We start from the raw sequence: 17,168 nt of genomic DNA, 5'->3' as shown, positions 1-17,168 counted from the left end.
GCATTCTCTTTTTTTCCCCATCATTAAGCCTATATAATCTCCAATTGCCCATGAAAACCTGCCTTTCTTAGTTGAAAGACTTATTAGAAGTACATAATAACCTGTCCTCTGGTTCCCAGGTCAAGTCTACTTGACTTTTTTATATCATTGACATCAGGATAGCTTACCTAAAGTCAGTGACTCCATATAGTGAACTCATTTTTCCTTAAAAGTTCTCTATCTCTTAATCCAATAAGACACGATTGTTTTTTGCTTAATTCCAAAATTGAGGCTATTTTCAACAATTGCTAATTTATATCATTTGTTGTCCCTGAATAAATATATATTGGGAATTTTTAGGTTATAAAACTTAGTTGGATATATATAACCTAATGACAAATTTTCTTTGCTATGAAGATCTTTAAATAAGTCTCTGAAAATTTATATTTTTTTGCTCCAAAGAGAGGCTTCTAATTATGACTGCTCTGAAGTTAGTAGTACATACATCAATCCTGTTATCTACTGGAATTTTATATGTGACTGAGGTCTTGTTCCATTAGTTTTACTATGTCATCACAATTCCTTTTTCATAAAAAAAGTAAATATATTAGTAGTACATACAGGGATATGCCTAGACAAGTCATCATGTCTCTGTACCCTACATAGAAATGTATAAATAATAGGTAAATAATAATTCCCCTGATTAACTTAGGGTAAATAAAGTCTTGCATTTTACCTGACTGGAAACCAGGGTCATTGAGTGGAGGATGCAAGTAGTGTCTCCTGATTTATTGCAGGTCTGAGTAATTACATTTTAAAATGGTCATCAGTTGTTGGTTTCATGTACTTAATATTGACTTCGTTATTTGGTATTGACTTGAAATGATTATAATGTATGTATTTATAATGAACGTATGCTTGTACATTGTATGTTACAAAGACTCATCACAATGGAGTGTTTAGACCTGGGGAGTAAGTTGGCAAACTTAGATTATGTTTCGTTACAACTCAGTGTCACAAAAATCTTCTAATTACATAGTTTTAAAATTTCTTAAAATTTGGAATTTAGGCTGATGACATTTTACAAATGTATTTATATTCTAGATGTGGAAGATTCAGGATATTTTAAATAATAATTTTTTAAATTATATATACATATCACATATATTTATATATGTGTATGTGTCTGTATATATGTATACTACACACACACATCTATAAATAGAGATTATATTCTCATTATAGAGATTTTGCAGTAGATTTTTTTAAAATTATATCTCCTTGTTTACTGGATTCAGCCATTGTGTCTTAATATGTATTAACATAAAATGAATGTGAATAGTGTTATTGTACTCCAAGTCCTTTTGCCTATAATCTAGAATGTAATAATAGCCAGTACTATATAATCTAGGCATATTCAACAAGTAACTGGGACATATATTGCCATTGACAAACACAGTTCCCTTCCTTTCTCCAACCATGTATTTTTTAAAAAGTCTCCTAGCTCTTAAAGGTGACTGGTGATATGGTGAGGTGATCACCTGTTTATGGCCCTAGACTTCGGTGAACTGAACAGAGTTAAAGGATTTCCTAGGTTTATTGCTGACTTGATTGTTATTCCTGCAATCAACTGAATGTTGTTTTCTTGAAATACTATGAACAGTTTGATCTCTGACAAAGCTGAAATGAGGTATTAAATGACCATGAGAAAAATCTTCTGTATTTATTAGCTTATGAGTCATTCATAGGAATTCATAGCTTTCATCATAACATGGTTTGCCACCATGTTGACTGTAGTACTGAGAGAGGCTTTTGTAAAGTTGTTAAAATTATTGCGGTAATTGGCCGGGTGCGGTGGCTCATGCCTGTAATCCCAGCAATTTGGGAGGCTGAGGTGGGTGGATCACGAGGTCAGGAGATCAAGACCATCCTGGCTAACACGGTGAAACCCCATCTCTACTAAAAATACAGAAAAATTAGCCGGGCATGGTGGCACACGCCTGTAATCCCAGCTACTCGGGAGGCTGAGGCAGGAGAATGGCATGAACCCGGGAGGTGGAGCTTGCAGTGAGCCGAGATTGCGCCACTGCACGCTAGCCTGGGCGACAGAGCAAGACTCTGTTTCCAAAAAATAATAATAATAATAATATATATATATATTATTGCGATAATTTATCATTCTAAACCAATTCACTACATGGATATTAATGAAGAGAGTAGTTTTGGACAAAATGAGACACTATTTTTTAGTTTCCCTATAGTTTGATTATGAGCTAAAGGACACGTACTTCACTTTTTAAAATTCTATCACCTTTTCATCCACCCTAAATATGAACCTAACCTTGTTTTAGTTTCTGCTGACATCTGAAACAGTATGCTGCAGTTGTGCCTTATTTCAAGCAGGTAATAAAGTTATTGCAGCAATGTTTTTAAATCAAGGTGAATAAAATGCCATGGTAATGCATAGGATATAAAATTCAGTATGCAAAATTTGCAGTTTCATTGCTGAAATGATTCTTCTTATTTCAGCACTTTAGGCAGCAGGAAAGAGCCATGTCATAGACATTAAATACTGTAATTCTACAGATCTGGCACTTCAAAAACTGAATACATGTCACACAGCGACTTGAGAGACAAAATCATTGTTGAATATGAAAAGCAGCATATTTAGCATCAGAATGTTCTCCTACCCTGAATTAAATTTTTGTTCAAGGGACACACACACACACACACACGCACACACAAGTATTAGTACAATTATATACAATTTCTTATTGATCTTGTATATTCAAATTAGTTTTAAAATATATAAATCGGAGTGTTTTCTTCACATGGAAAATACTTAAAACATTTTAATTGATGTGATTTGTCAAAAAGGCAAAAAAAATTAATGCTAGAATTGTAGCTGTGCCTTTTTTTTATTTTTTATTTTTTTTTACAAGCTGGATAAATCATTTGATTCCACTAGGTCACTAAGCAGTTGCTTAGAATGTGTTCTTTTGTTCTGGTCAACTAACTCTTTTAATTAAAGAGTAACAATTTGTAGGTGCTATGTATCAGTGTCAGGGCATTTGGCTTGCTACATTGTTCAGAGCGTGAGATGTTAAATCTTACTTTTTAAGGGCTTAATGTTAACACCTGAAAATTAAATAAGTAAATAAATAAAGTTGGGTATTGTGTTCTCCAAGTGTCGATTCTTACATTGAAGTGTACATTTTAAAATATGGAATAGGTAGAATTTACGTAGTTTTTTCCTTCCTTCCTTCCCTCCTTCCCTCCTTCCCCCTCTCCCTTCTTCTCTTCCTTCCTTCTTCCCTTCCTCTCTTCCTCCCTTCTTCCCTTCTTCCCTTCCTCCCTTCCTCCCTTCTTCCCTTCCTCCCTTCCTCCCTTCCTCCCTTCCTCCTTTCCTCCCTTCCTCCCTTCCTCCCTTCCTCCTTTCCTCCCTTCTTCCATTCTTCCCTTCCTCCCTTCCTCCCTCCCCTCCCCTTCCCTCCCCGCTTCCTCCCTGCCCTCCCCTCCCCTCCCCTCCACTCCCCTTCCCTTCCCTTTTTCTGATATAGGGTCTCATTCTGTTGCCCACGCTGGAGTGCAGTAGCATGATCCTGGTTCACTGCAGCCTCAACTTTCCCAGGCTCAGGTGATCTTCCCATCTCAGCCTCCCGAGTAGCTGGGACCACAGCTGCCACCACACCTGGCTGATTTCTCTACTTTTTGTGGAGATGGGATTTCACCATGTCGCGCAGCCTGGTCTCAAACTCCTGGGCTCAAGCGATTTGCCCTCCTCAGCCTCCTAAAATGCTAGGATTACAGGCATGAGCCACTGCTCCCAGCTGATAAGTTTTTCTTACGGTGGTATGGGTAACTTTTTTTCTTTGGGGCATTGTTAAGGCAATCATTCATTCTATAATAATAGTATTGAACTTTGTCAGGTGCTGAAAGCAACACTGGGAATGTAATGATGAGAATGTTTTGTGAGCACATAATAAATTGTATTGAAAAACAAGGATAAAAGAAAAAGCTAAGTCACTCATGGTCCTGGAGTTCCCTGGTCACTGCTATTAACTTTTTGGTATATTTTCTTCTGTTTTTGGTGGTTGCTGATTTTGTTTTTTCAGGGATATGCTTTTTACTTTTGAAAGTGAAAACTAATAATCTTTATGACTTCTGGTCTGTTGAGAAGTTACACCATGATTTACCTCCCATTTTCCCATCATTGATTATTTTGATCAAATTTTTACTTTACTTTTAAGCAAAGACTGAAAGTATCTCCTTATGATAAATTTCCCAAAGTGTTGTTACTTTACACATATTTATTTCTTGATGCATAAATTATTTTCCAAAAGTATTGTTATCAGTTCACTTGCCTATGAGCAATTCGTGTACTCACGTGCCCATTTCCCTGTGTTTCCCTGGCCACAGTCAAGCCGGTGTGAATAAATGATCACTGCCACAGCCACAGAGCTTGCACTCTCCTCCTCAAAATTCTGCTCCATTGCCCTTTGGAAAAATGGAAATATAAGTGATACAGTTTTAGGTAGGGATAAGTGGTGAATTTATTGTTTTCAGCATTGTTAAAATTATTTTCTACATTGTTGAGCTGTTCCAGAGGAACCTATTATTGTTTTGGACTAGAGATTTTTTTTCCGCTTCAGATTTATTAAGTTATAATTAACAAATAAAATTGAATATATTTAAGTTGTACAATGTGGTCTTTTGGTATATGTATACAATTTGAAATAATTATCAAGCTAATTAACATATATTTATCATCTCACCATTTATTTGTGGTGAGAATATTTAATATCTACTCTCGTAGAAATGTTGAAGTATATAATACATTAGTATTAATTATACTTATCTATATTATAGTTATAGTAGATCTCCAAAACTTATTCGTCTGAACAAATTCTGTACACTTTGAACATCTCTCCATTTCCCTACAAACTCCCCTCCCTGCCCTGCCCCGGTGCCCCTGGTAACCACCATTCTACTCTCTGCTTCTATGAGTTCAAGTTTTTTAGATTTCACATATAAGTGAGATCATGCAGTATTTGTCTTTCTATGCCTGGCTTTTGAATAATTGCCCCCAGTAGGGAGCCACTGGGAGAGAATGAAGAAACTCTGTTTAGCTGAATATAATTAACAGTAATAAAAATATAGTATAAACAAACATATAATATCCCATTAAATAGACACTTTATTATTTGTAATTCTTTTTTCCCCTTTTATCTAAAGTTTTCTACCTACTTACCACTGTGAAATCATGTGTGCTTATTTCATGGTTCTCAGAAGTTACTCGTGTGTGAAATATTGTAAGCATAGGCAGTGAGGCACAGTACACACTCTTTCTTTAGTTCATCATAGCTATAGGCAGACACCTGTTGAATTTTCATAGAGATGGTAATAGATAGTGGTAGCTCCTTCTGACTGATACCTACATAGGTACTGACATAGGGGCCTCAGATCAGCCAACACCCAAACTTTGTGGTGTCTTAGCATTAACTTTATTTGACCAGTAAAGCTTATGAGCCACCTGAGAAATATGATTTGAAAAAGGTCTCCAGGCCAGGCCTGGTGGCTCACAACTGTAATCCCAGCACTCTGGGAGGCCGAGGTGGGCATATCACCTGCGGTCAGGAGTTTCAGACCAGCCTGGCCCATCTCTACTAAAAATACAAAAATTAGCCAGGCATGGTGGCATGTATCTGTAATCCCAGCTACTTGGGAGGCTGAGGCAGGAGAATTGCTTGACTCTGGGAGGACAAGGTTGTGGTGAGCCAAGATCACACCACTGCACTCCAGCCTGGATAACAGAGCGAGACTCTGTCAAAAAAAAAAAAGATATCTATCACTTGAATTGATGGGCTTAAGAATAGATTTTAACATAATAAAAACAAATTTAACTCAATTCTATCAGTGTACAAAGTAAATAAAACTTAATAGTAATTTAGATTAAAAAATTTATAGAATTTGCTGACTACATTGTGAGCTAAAATATGAGCTAAATTTATGATGAGTTGTTTGGCTGCCTAAGGAACTTGTGAGAACTGAAAATTTGAAGTATCAGAAAAATAACAGTGTGAAATCATGAAAGAATTCTCATAAATATATCTGGGTTGCAGTTTTTAAACTGGCAGTGTAGGAGAAACCTTATTAAATCTAAAATTTTCAAATGTACACTTCTTATTTTAACATCTAAGGAAAAGTTAAATTGTGTTGTTATACATATGATATTAAATATCCAAATAAATTGCTTCTAAATACGAATAACCTGCTTTCCGTTTGTTACGGGAGCAAAGGTCATCTTTCTATTCATCAGTAATATTAAGTTTCTTGAAATGCTCAAGAATTTATTAAATTATGTTACCAACTTGTTGACATAATTTAAAATCATTTAAAAATTACTGTAGGATAGCTGATAAATGCCTGAATTAGATGGTCCAATGATGTCATTCTTCTTCCCCTTAGCCTCTCTCATGTCCATTTACTTGCACTTCTAGTAGGTGATAGGGAAGAAAATTAAACAATGGGAAGCATTGTGAATTTGTTGTCTAACAGGAACCAGAACTGGATAAAAATTTTAGTGAGGGAGGCCGGGCGCGGTGGCTCACACTTGTAATCCCAGAACTTTGGGAGGCCGAGGCGGGCGGATCACGAGGTCAGGAGATCGAGACCACGGTGAAACCCCATCTCTACTAAAAAATACAAAAAAATTAGCTGGGCATGGTGGCGGACGCCTGTAGTCCCAGCTACTCAGGCTGAGGCAGGAGAATGGCGTGAACCCGGGAGGCGGAGCTTGCAGTGAGCCGAGATTGTGCCACTGCACTCCAGCCTGGGCGATGGAGCGAGACTCCGTCTCAAAAAAAAAAAAAAAAAAAAAAATTTTAGTGAGGGAAATTATAAAGAAACAGAGTAAAACTGACTTCAAAGTGATTCTTTCATTTAAGTAAACAAATGGTAACAAATAAAAAAATTCCGTCTGCAAGGCAGGCATTCTAATGTTGAATGTGTTAATAGAGCAGTGGACTCCTGTAAAACATAATTTTCATCATCTCTGTTTATCCCTTTTACAATAAATAGTAAAAAGAAAAATATGGGCCGGGTATGGTGGCTCACACCTGTAATCCCAGCACTTTGGGAGGCTGAGGTGGGTGGGTCACGAGGTCAGGAGTTTGAGACCAGCCTGGCCAATATAGTGAAACCCCGTCTCTACTAAAAAATACAAAAATTAGCCGGGTGTGGTGGCATGCACCTGTAGTCCCAGCTATTTGGGAGGCTGAGGCAGGAGAATAGCTTGAACCCAGGAGGCGGAGTTTGCAGTGAGCCGAGACTGCTCCATTGCTCTCCAGCCTGGGTAACAGATGAGACTCTGTCTCAAAAAAAAAAAAAAAAAAAAAAAAAAAAAGAGAAAAATATGATATATATAAATTCTTAACTTTTAAATACTCTGCTACTCTGGACCCAGCTAAGAAACTTTTGTAGGTGAAGTGTTTTCTGCTCACAAGCTTCCTACCAACTGGAGAAAAAGTGGAGTTGAAATATCTGGCAGGAGGAAGGATGAGATCATAGTCCATGTCTGTGGTAGGCTGAATATTGCCCCCGAAATAGATTCTAATCCTTGGAACCTGTAATGTTCCTTATATGGAAAAATGATGTTTGCAGGTGTGATTAAGTTAAGGATGTTGAAATGGTGAGAAGATCCTGGATTATACATATGGGCCCTAACTGCAATCACAAGCATCCATATCCATATGGAAGGCAGAGGGAGACTTGACTACAGACAGGAGGGAGAAGGCAATGTGAACAAATGAAAGGAATTTGGAGGGATGTGGCCACAAGAGAGGAATACCAGCGCCACCAAAAGTTAGAAGACTCAATCAACTGATTTTTTCCTAGAGGCTTTATAGGAAGTACGGCCTTCTGACAGCTAGATTTTGACCAAGTGGTACTGATTTCAGATTTGTGGCTTCCAGGACTTGGAGAGAATTTCTGTTGTTTTAAGCCACCAAGTCTGTAGTAATTTGTTGCAGCAGCCATAGGAGAATAATGTAGTATCATTGCCTCCTTCTATAGTGGTAGGACTAATCCTAGGATACTTTATGTCAAGGCCCCATTGACAAATAAAACCCTTAGGAAGGAGGTAGGATTGAGAGGTATTTAATTTATCTAATTGGGAAATTAAATCTAGAAGTATTTTTTGCCTTGACATTTACTTTGTTGCTGACTTTTCCTGGATTTGTGGCTTCTATTTCTTATTCTGCATTTTATTAGTTAACTGAATTTTGCTAAGTGATACATGTGTTTGTAAAATAGCATTATAATAGGAATAACTGAATGGGAGTATTTTTTCCATAATGATTTGCTTGATTTCAAGACACTTTTAAAAATTATTTGAAATAAAAACAAAACAATTTGAATATATAATTGGGGTTTTATCATAGGTTCAGTTCTAGAATAATGAATGTTAGTCATTAATTGAAAGTTAATTGGTAGCATCGGCAAAGTTTATCTTATATTTTGGGGATTGCATGCTTCAGTTGATACCTCCTGTACAACTGGGGTTTATTCACACCTCACTTCTGGGTCTGGTTGTGTACCGTTATGAAGAATATTAATATTGCTGCAGAACAATTATTTGTTCATTTGTGAACTGATTAAAATTCATGCATAATTTTTTGAAATGAATAGAGATTTTCTAAATAAGCCCCATTGTTCTCAAGGGCCTGAAAACAAAATACATATGCGAATATAAAGCTACTTTTTACCTCCAAAATAAAAATTTAATATGTAGTGGTATATTAGCCTCATTAATGTTAGATTTTACATCTTAAAATCTTGCTGTTAATCAATATATATGCTTTTAAGCCTCTTTTAACATTGCCACATTTCCAAATTTGAGCAATTGCTTTGATGCAGGACTGCCCCCATTTTTGGCCTGACCATGGCAAGTGAGATGTAAAACTGGCCAGGGTGAACTACTACCCTTCTGACCAAGTCTTGACTGATTACATCAAACTCATTTCTTCATATACAAACAACACTAGTGTTGAATATTAATTTTCAGTGTTAAAATGTATATGCTATATGGCAAAACAGAACAAAGCAACCTAGCATCACACAGGGCTTGTTGGTGTGTTTAGGAGTTGAGTCTTCAAAACTTCTTCAAATAATGCCTAGTGCACGAATGAAGAAATTAAAATATGAAAAAGTTGAATAACATATTTAAGATTACACAGCTATTAACGTGTAAGCATTTTTTTCATATTAGGTTTCCAGACTACAAATTTTTGTTTTCTTTTATATGTCACTTCCTTAAAGATAGAAATGTTGGAATTAATGTTATCCTTTACTTTTTCACTTATTTCTCTTCTTTCTTTCACTTGTTTCTTATGTTGTGGTATGGCTATTTTTTTCTTTCCTTCCTCTCTCATCTTCTGCTCTCCTCTTAGGTTTTCTCCTTATTTTCCATAGCAAGAGTGTGCAGAGATTTGATTGGTGAGATTTAACATTTGATATACACACATAAGTTCAGGTTTCAGAATATCTATAAATTTATGATTAACCAAGGTTTGTTATGTATAATTCACTTGGCATATTTTTCCTGTTTATTCTATCCTACACTGGGGTAGAACCCCAGTGAGCTGTGAATTTAACATTCTTTCCTACTTAAATTAGTTAGTATATGAGCCATCTGGAATGAAAACAAACATTGCACATATGAGGCAACTCAGTTTATTCACAAAATACAGACTGCTTCTTAAAATATGTGCAGCATTTAGGTAATCTCGGAAGACATTTACATTTTTTCTATTATGTTCATTTCTCAATTCAGTTTTATTTTAGTTTAGGGTTTGAGAATATATCAACTTTCTCCCTGTCTACAAAAACTTTTTAAAACTCTGAGTATAAAAGTTGTTAGAGCAGTTGGTAAAATTTCATGGTATGAAATGTCTAGCTCTATCTTTCGTAGTTGATAAATGAAAATTCTAAACTGTGTTTATTTTATTCAAACTTTTTTCTTCTGTGAATAACTTCTCCGTTGAATTCAGTCATGAAATTGGGAAGAGTTCACCTACTGTGCAATTTTGACTACATATTGTTGAAACAATTTGCAAATTGTCAGGAATGGACGTTGTAGTTAAAGTTTATAAATCGTGTGTTAACTACTTTTGTATTGAAATTATAAATGTTTACACTTCATATAGCATATGTTATCATCTTTGATCTTAGTTTTGTTTTTGTTTTAAACATGAGCCCAGTGAATCCCAAGGTCATGTGGTTCTACCAATAATTAGTTTAAAAGTTATTGCCATAATGAGCCGTGAATACGTGCGAAGAGTTACTTATGTCCTTCAAGTGATTTTGGACAGAAAAATATTGATATTACATTCATTATTTATCAGAGTCTTCTTTTTGTTTCCCATATAAATTTCAGTTTAAAATAATGAATTCATTTTGTATCCTGAGACTTTGCTGAAGTTGCTAATCAGCTTAAGGAGATTTTGGGCTGAGACAATGGGATTTTCTAGATATACAATCATGTCATCTGCAAACAGGGACAGTTTGACTTCCTCTTTTCCTAATTGAATACCCTTTATTTCCTTCTCCTGCCTGATTGCTCTGGCCAGAACTTCCAGCACTATGTTGAATAGGAGTGGTGAGAGAGGGCATCCCTGTCTTGTGCCAGTTTTCAGAGGGAATGCTTCCAGTTTTTGCCCATTCAGTATGATATTGGCTGTGGGTTTGTCGTAGATAGCTCTTATTATTTTGAGATACATCCCATCAATACCTAATTTATTGAGAGTTTTTAGCATGAAGGGTTGTTGAATTTTGTCAAAGGCCTTTTCTGCATCTATTGAGATAATCATGTGGTTTTTGTCTTTGGTTCTGTTTATATGCTGGATTACCTTTATTGATTTGCGTATGTTGAACCAGCCTTGCATCCCAGGGATGAAGCCCACTTGATCATGGTGGATAAGCTTTTTGATGTGCTGCTGGATTCGGTTTGCCAGTATTTTATTGAGGATTTTTGCATCAATGTTCATCAGGGATATTGGTCTAAAATTCTCTTTTTTGGTTGTGTTTCTGCCTGGCTTTGGTATCAGGACAATGCTGGCTTCATAAAATGTGTTAGGGAGGATTCCCTCTTTTTCTATCGATTGGAATAGTTTCAGAAGGAATGGTACCAGTTCCTTCTTGTACCTCTGGTAGAATTCAGCTGTGAATCCATCAGGTCCTGGACTCTTTTTGGTTGGTAAGCTGTTGATTATTGCCACAATTTCAGAACCTGTTATTGGTCTATTCAGAGATTCGACTTCTTCCTGATTTAGTCTTGGGAGGGTGTATTTGTCGAGGAATTTATCCATTTCTTCTAGATTTTCTAGTTTATTTGCATAGAGGTGTTTGTAGTATTCTCTGATGGTAGATTGTATTTCTGTGGGATCGGTGGTGATATCCCCTTTTTCATTTTTTATTGCATCTATTTGATTCTTCTCTCTTTTTTTCTTTATTAGTCTTGCTAGCGGTCTATCAATTTTGTTGATCTTCTCAAAAAACCAGCTCCTGGATTCATTAATTTTTTGTAGGGTTTTTTGTGTCTCTATTTCCTTCAGTTCTGCTCTGATTTTAGTTATTTCTAGCCTTCTGCTAGCTTTTGAATGTGTTTGCTCTTGCTTTTCTAGTTCTTTTAATTGTGATGTTAGGGTGTCAATTTTGGATCTCTCTTGCTTTCTCTTGTGGGCATTTAGTGCTATAAATTTCCCTCTACACACTGCTTTGAATGTGTCCCAGAGATTCTGGTATGTTGTGTCTTTGTTCTCATTGGTTTCAAAGAACATCTTTATTTCTGCCTTCATTTCATTATGTACCCAATAGTCATTCAGGAGCAGGTTGTTCAGTTTCCATGTAGTTGAGCGGTTTTGAGTGAGTTTTTTAATCCTGAGTTCTAGTTTGATTGCACTGTGGTCTGAGAGACAGTTTGTTATAATTTCTGTTCTTTTACATTTGCTGAGGAGAGCTTTACTTCCAACTATGTGGTCAATTCAAAATCAATGTACAAAAATCACAAGCATTGTTGTACACCAATCACAGGCAAACAGAGAGCCAAATCATGAGTGAACTCCCATTCACAATTGCTTCAAAGAGAATAAAATACCTAGGAATCCAACTTACAAGGGATGTGAAGGACCTCTTCAAGGAGAACTACAAACCACTGCTCAATGAAATAAAAGAGGATACAAACAAATGGAAGAACATTCCATGCTCATGGGTTGGAAGAATCAATATCGTGAAAATGGCCATACTGCCCAAAGTAATTTATAGATTCAATGCCATCCCCATCAAGCTACCAATGACTTTCTTCACAGAATTGGAAAAAACTACTTTAAAGTTCATATGGAACCAAAAAAGAGCCCGCATCACCAAGTCAATCCTAAGCCAAAAGAACAAAGCTGGAGGCATCACGCTACCTGATTTCAAACTATACTACAAGGCTACAGTAACCAAAACAGCATGGTACTGGTACCACAACAGAGATATAGATCAATGGAACAGAACAGAGCCCTCAGAAATGATGCCGCATATCTACAACTATCTGATCTTTGACAAACCTGACAAAAACAAGCAATGGGGAAAGGATTCCCTATTTAATAAATGGTGCTGGGAAAACTGGCTAGCCATATGTAGAAAGCTGCAACTGGATCCCTTCCTTACACCTTATACAAAAATTAATTCAAGATGGATTAAAGACTTACATGTTAGACCTAAAACCATTAAAATCCTACAAGAAAACCTAGGCAATACCATTCAGGCCATAGGTGTGGGCAAGGACTTCATGTCTAAAACACCAAAAGCAATGGCAACAAAAGCCAAAATTGACAAATGGGATCTAATTAAACTAAAGAGCTTCTGCACAGCAAAAGAAACTACCATCAGAGTGAACAGGAAACCTACAGAATGGGAGAAAATTTTTGCAACCTACTCATCTGACAAAGGGCTAATATCCAGAATCTACAATGAACTCAAACAAATTTACAAGAAAAAAACAAACAACCCCATCAAGAAGTGGGCAAAGGACATGAACAGACACTTCTCAAAAGAAGACATTTATGCAGCCAAAAAACACATGAAGAAATGCTCATCATCACTGGCCATCAGAGAAATGCAAATCAAAACCACAGTGAGATACCATCTCACACCAGTTAGAATGGCCATCATTAAAAAATCAGGAAACAACAGGTGCTGGAGAGGATGTGGAGAAATAGGAACACTTTTACACTGTTGGTGGGACTGTAAACTAGTTCAACCATTGTGGAAGTCAGTGTGGCGATTCCTCAGGGATCTAGAACTAGAAATACCATTTGACCCAGCCATCCCATTACTGGGTATATACCCAAAGGACTATAAATCATGCTGCTATAAAGACACATGCACACGTATGTTTATTGCAGCACTATTCACAATAGCAAAGTGTTGGAACCAACCCAAATGTCCAACAACGATAGACTGGATTAAGAAAATGTGGCACATATACACCATGGAATACTATGCAGCCATAAAAATGATGAGTTCATGTCCTTTGTAGGGACATGGATGAAACTGGAAAACATCATTCTCAGTAAACTATCGCAAGGACAAAAAACCAAACACCGCATGTTCTCACTCACAGGTGGGAATTGAACAATGAGAACTCATGGACACAGGAAGGGGAACATCACATTCCAGCGACTGTTGTGGGGTGGGGGGAGGGGGGAGGGACAGCATTAGGAGATATACCTAATGCTAAATGACGAGTTAATGGGTGCAGGAAATCAACATGGCACATGGATACATATGTAACAGACCTGCACATTGTGCACATGTACCCTAAAACCTAAAGTATAATAAAAAAAAAAATAAAATAATGAATTCATTGATTTCTTTTTACTATGTCTCCCCTACAATGTTATATGGATACCCAATGTGTAGGACAGCCTAACAATTAATAGCTACTCAATTAATATTTATCATATGAATTTTGAAAGAATCTTCTTGAAAATTACTTTAGCATGTGTAGCTGTACAGACCAGGTAATCTTATTCCTAATTTTAAGGTTGTTTGTAATTCAGAGGCTTTTAAGCTAGAAACTATACTTTTATACAATTAGGGTTAAAAAGAAAATCCTGGTCTGCACCTGAACATTCTTGTTTCATTTAAACCTGCATAAGAAAGTAAAACCTATCTACAGGCCTTGTTTGCATTGTATTTTTTTCATGCAATGCATTGCTATTGAAATAAAAAATCCAACTAGAAATATATTGATTATGTGCTCATGACTTCCCTCTATTTGCGCCTTCTTCAGTCCACCCCATACCTGTAGTGGGTTGGGGTGAGGGAGCATTTTGTGGTTGTGTTTAATAGTTTATGTGATTCGCTCCAACTCTTAAAAAAAACTTTTAAATCAATTTTTGAGCAATTACTACTTTATTAAGATTAACACTTTCTTTAGGTCTTTTGACTTTCCTGAGAAAAGTGAGAAGTGTTCCAGGAATTCAAAGAGCTTCATGAGTTATCCCTTGTGGAAAGACCATATGAACAGAGCTATAGCTGTTGAGTCCTTCATGAAGTTCGGTGTCTCATTTCAGTGACATTGTTCTAATGAAAGAAAAAAAAAGTGCCTTAATATATCATTCATCATTTCTGTAAATCCAAACATTGAAATAATGTTTTCCAAAGTTTCAAGCAAAATATCTTAAGATATCCAAGATTAAATTATAATGCACCTTTGACATTTGAGTTTAATAGTTGGTGAATTGCCTTACCTTATGCTGCTCCCAAAGAGTAGTGATGTTTAATGATTTGTGATTGTGCCTAGGTGTAAATTTAAATTTGTCATACTGTGAGGCAGGTTTGTAGAAGCAAGTTAGCACCTGGCATCAGTTTCTGAGTTCAGTTATGTTATTCTTTCTTCCTTTACTCATCTGTAGAAACTGTGAAGAAGTAACAAGGAAAGCAAAAAGAAAAATACCTCTTGGGCATAGTTTGTGAATGAAATAAATTGTCAAAGATCAACTCTACTCTCTTAGTAGCTCATTAGATCTATCCATATCTAAATATTTTCTTTTTTATTTCCTTTGTATACTGTGACTTTTCAAGGTGATCTCCTGAAAAAATGTGTTTTCAATGCAGGAAAAATTATATTAAAATGGTCATATGCACCTGCAAAATGATATATTCTTTAAAAGTACAGTTGTCAGATCATGCATCTTCTAGTTTTCTTTAAAGTATTTATTATGGGGCCGGGCGCGGTGGCTCACGCTTGTAATCCCAGCACTTTGGGAGGCCGAGGCGGGCGGATCACGAGGTCAGGAGATCGAGACCACGGTGAAACCCTGTCTCTACTAAAAATACAAAAAATTAGCCGGGCGCGGTGGTGGGCGCCTGTAGTCCCAGCTACTCAGAGAGGCTGAGGCAGGAGAATGGCGTGAACCCGGGAGGCGGAGCTTGCAGTGAGCCGAGATTGCGCCACTGCACTCCAGCCTGGGCGACAGAGCGAGACTCCGTCTCAAAAAAATAAAATAAAATAAAATAAAGTATTTATTATGCATATCTTATAAATGATCCATTAAGCATTTAGGCCTTATTAGACACTAATACATCTATGTATTGTTTTAAATCTTACTAATTGAAGTGCACACTCATCTCTCCTAGAACCGCCAAGACCCATTGCTCCTCCTCAGCTGCTTGGTGTTGGTCCTACATATTTGCTGATCCAACTAAATGCCAACTCAATTATTGGCGATGGTCCTATCATCCTGAAAGAAGTAGAGTACCGAATGACATCAGGATCCTGGACAGAAACCCACGCAGTCAATGCTCCAACTTACAAATTATGGCATTTAGATCCAGATACCGAATATGAGATCCGAGTTCTACTTACAAGACCTGGTGAAGGTGGAACAGGGCTCCCAGGACCTCCACTAATCACCAGAACAAAATGCGCAGGTAAGACTGGGTAGCAGGCCATTCTACTTTGTGAAGGAATCTAGCATAAGACACATTAATACATGCAGTGTTGAAGGTTCTCATTATTTGATATATGATATAGTCGCACTATTAAGAGTTCCAATGAATTAGGTAAATCATCACCTTATGTCATAATTTGACTGATTTGAGGACATGGGAGTGCTTCTCTATTCTCAATCCATTATTATTATGAATCTAGAGTCCTTTTTTGGCATGGTAATTTTGGTGAGCCTGCTACATATTCAGTCCAAAGATTTCTGATAGCTGTAATTGAAAGTAGTATTGAGAGAAAAGATCATTTTAGTTCAAGCAAATACCGAATAATTTTTTACCACGTGGAAATTCTCTCCCTCAGTAATTTTGTTACAGTCAGTGTAAAGGCCACATCTTACAATATGGATAAGAAAAGTTACTCTGGACAATGCCTCGGTGAGATAACTATTTTCTTCAGAATGTGCTGTTGTTGAGGATTACCTCAGGAGCTTGACACCCAGCTGCAGAACACAGAGAGATTTTCCTTACATTTTAAGCCTTTCTATTGCCTTCCTCATGACTAAAACTGAGTAGTGAAAATAATAGCATATGGAGAAAACACAAAAAATAAAAATTCAAAAATTATATATAACCAGACATCCTGGTTCTTGACCATGTTATAATGGGAGGAATTGTTAGCTATTAATTAAAAGCCAATAAAAAGTTTAAATATCTAAGTTACTTGAGTGCATTTTTAGTGTAGTGTTTATTTTGTCTTTTGATACTTGAGCATCTGTTTATCATTGACAGTATTGTTGGGCTACCCACCAGGAGTACTGAGCTACAATCCAAGCAAAACCCATTCAGTTACCTGATGTATTGCAACACATATTTTTAAATCCAGCATAATATTTATATATCAAAAGTTCCTGCTGAAAGATGTTCACTAATAGGACATTTAACTTCTCAACTATTAGCCTGAGACTTAGATGATAGAGAGTCCAATAATTTGCTGATTGCCGTGTACATTTATCTGGTGGTTGAAAAGGAGCTTAAGCTAGAAGATGTTGGGTAAATTTCCATGGCCCAGCCTAAATCATACAATTTGCTTTTCAAATATTCTGTATGTCTATGTGCTTTTCAAATATTCTGTATGTCTATGAAAGGGTCACGTGACAAATTGTTTCTGTGATAGAAGATAAACTTTCTGAGGG

At 36.6% G+C, this 17,168-nt stretch overlaps 1 protein-coding gene across 11 annotated transcripts in view; it reads left to right on the top strand.

The window, feature by feature from the left end:
• PTPRK (protein tyrosine phosphatase receptor type K) overlaps nucleotides 1-17,168 on the top strand; it is a 560,116-nt gene that overhangs the window by 325,348 nt on the left and 217,600 nt on the right. For all 11 annotated transcript variants that reach the window (XM_055263595.2, XM_063621231.1, XM_055263606.2 and 8 more), the window contains exon 7: nucleotides 15,667-15,960. In XM_055263595.2, coding sequence (XP_055119570.1) covers nucleotides 15,667-15,960 — 294 coding nt within the window. The remainder of the gene's footprint in view (nucleotides 1-15,666; nucleotides 15,961-17,168) is intronic.

Source organism: Symphalangus syndactylus, chromosome 2 (genome assembly GCF_028878055.3).
Source record: "Symphalangus syndactylus isolate Jambi chromosome 2, NHGRI_mSymSyn1-v2.1_pri, whole genome shotgun sequence".
NCBI lineage: Eukaryota > Metazoa > Chordata > Mammalia > Primates > Hylobatidae > Symphalangus > Symphalangus syndactylus.
The sequence above is the reverse complement of the archived record's forward strand: the minus strand, read 5'-3'. Positions and strand labels throughout refer to the sequence as shown.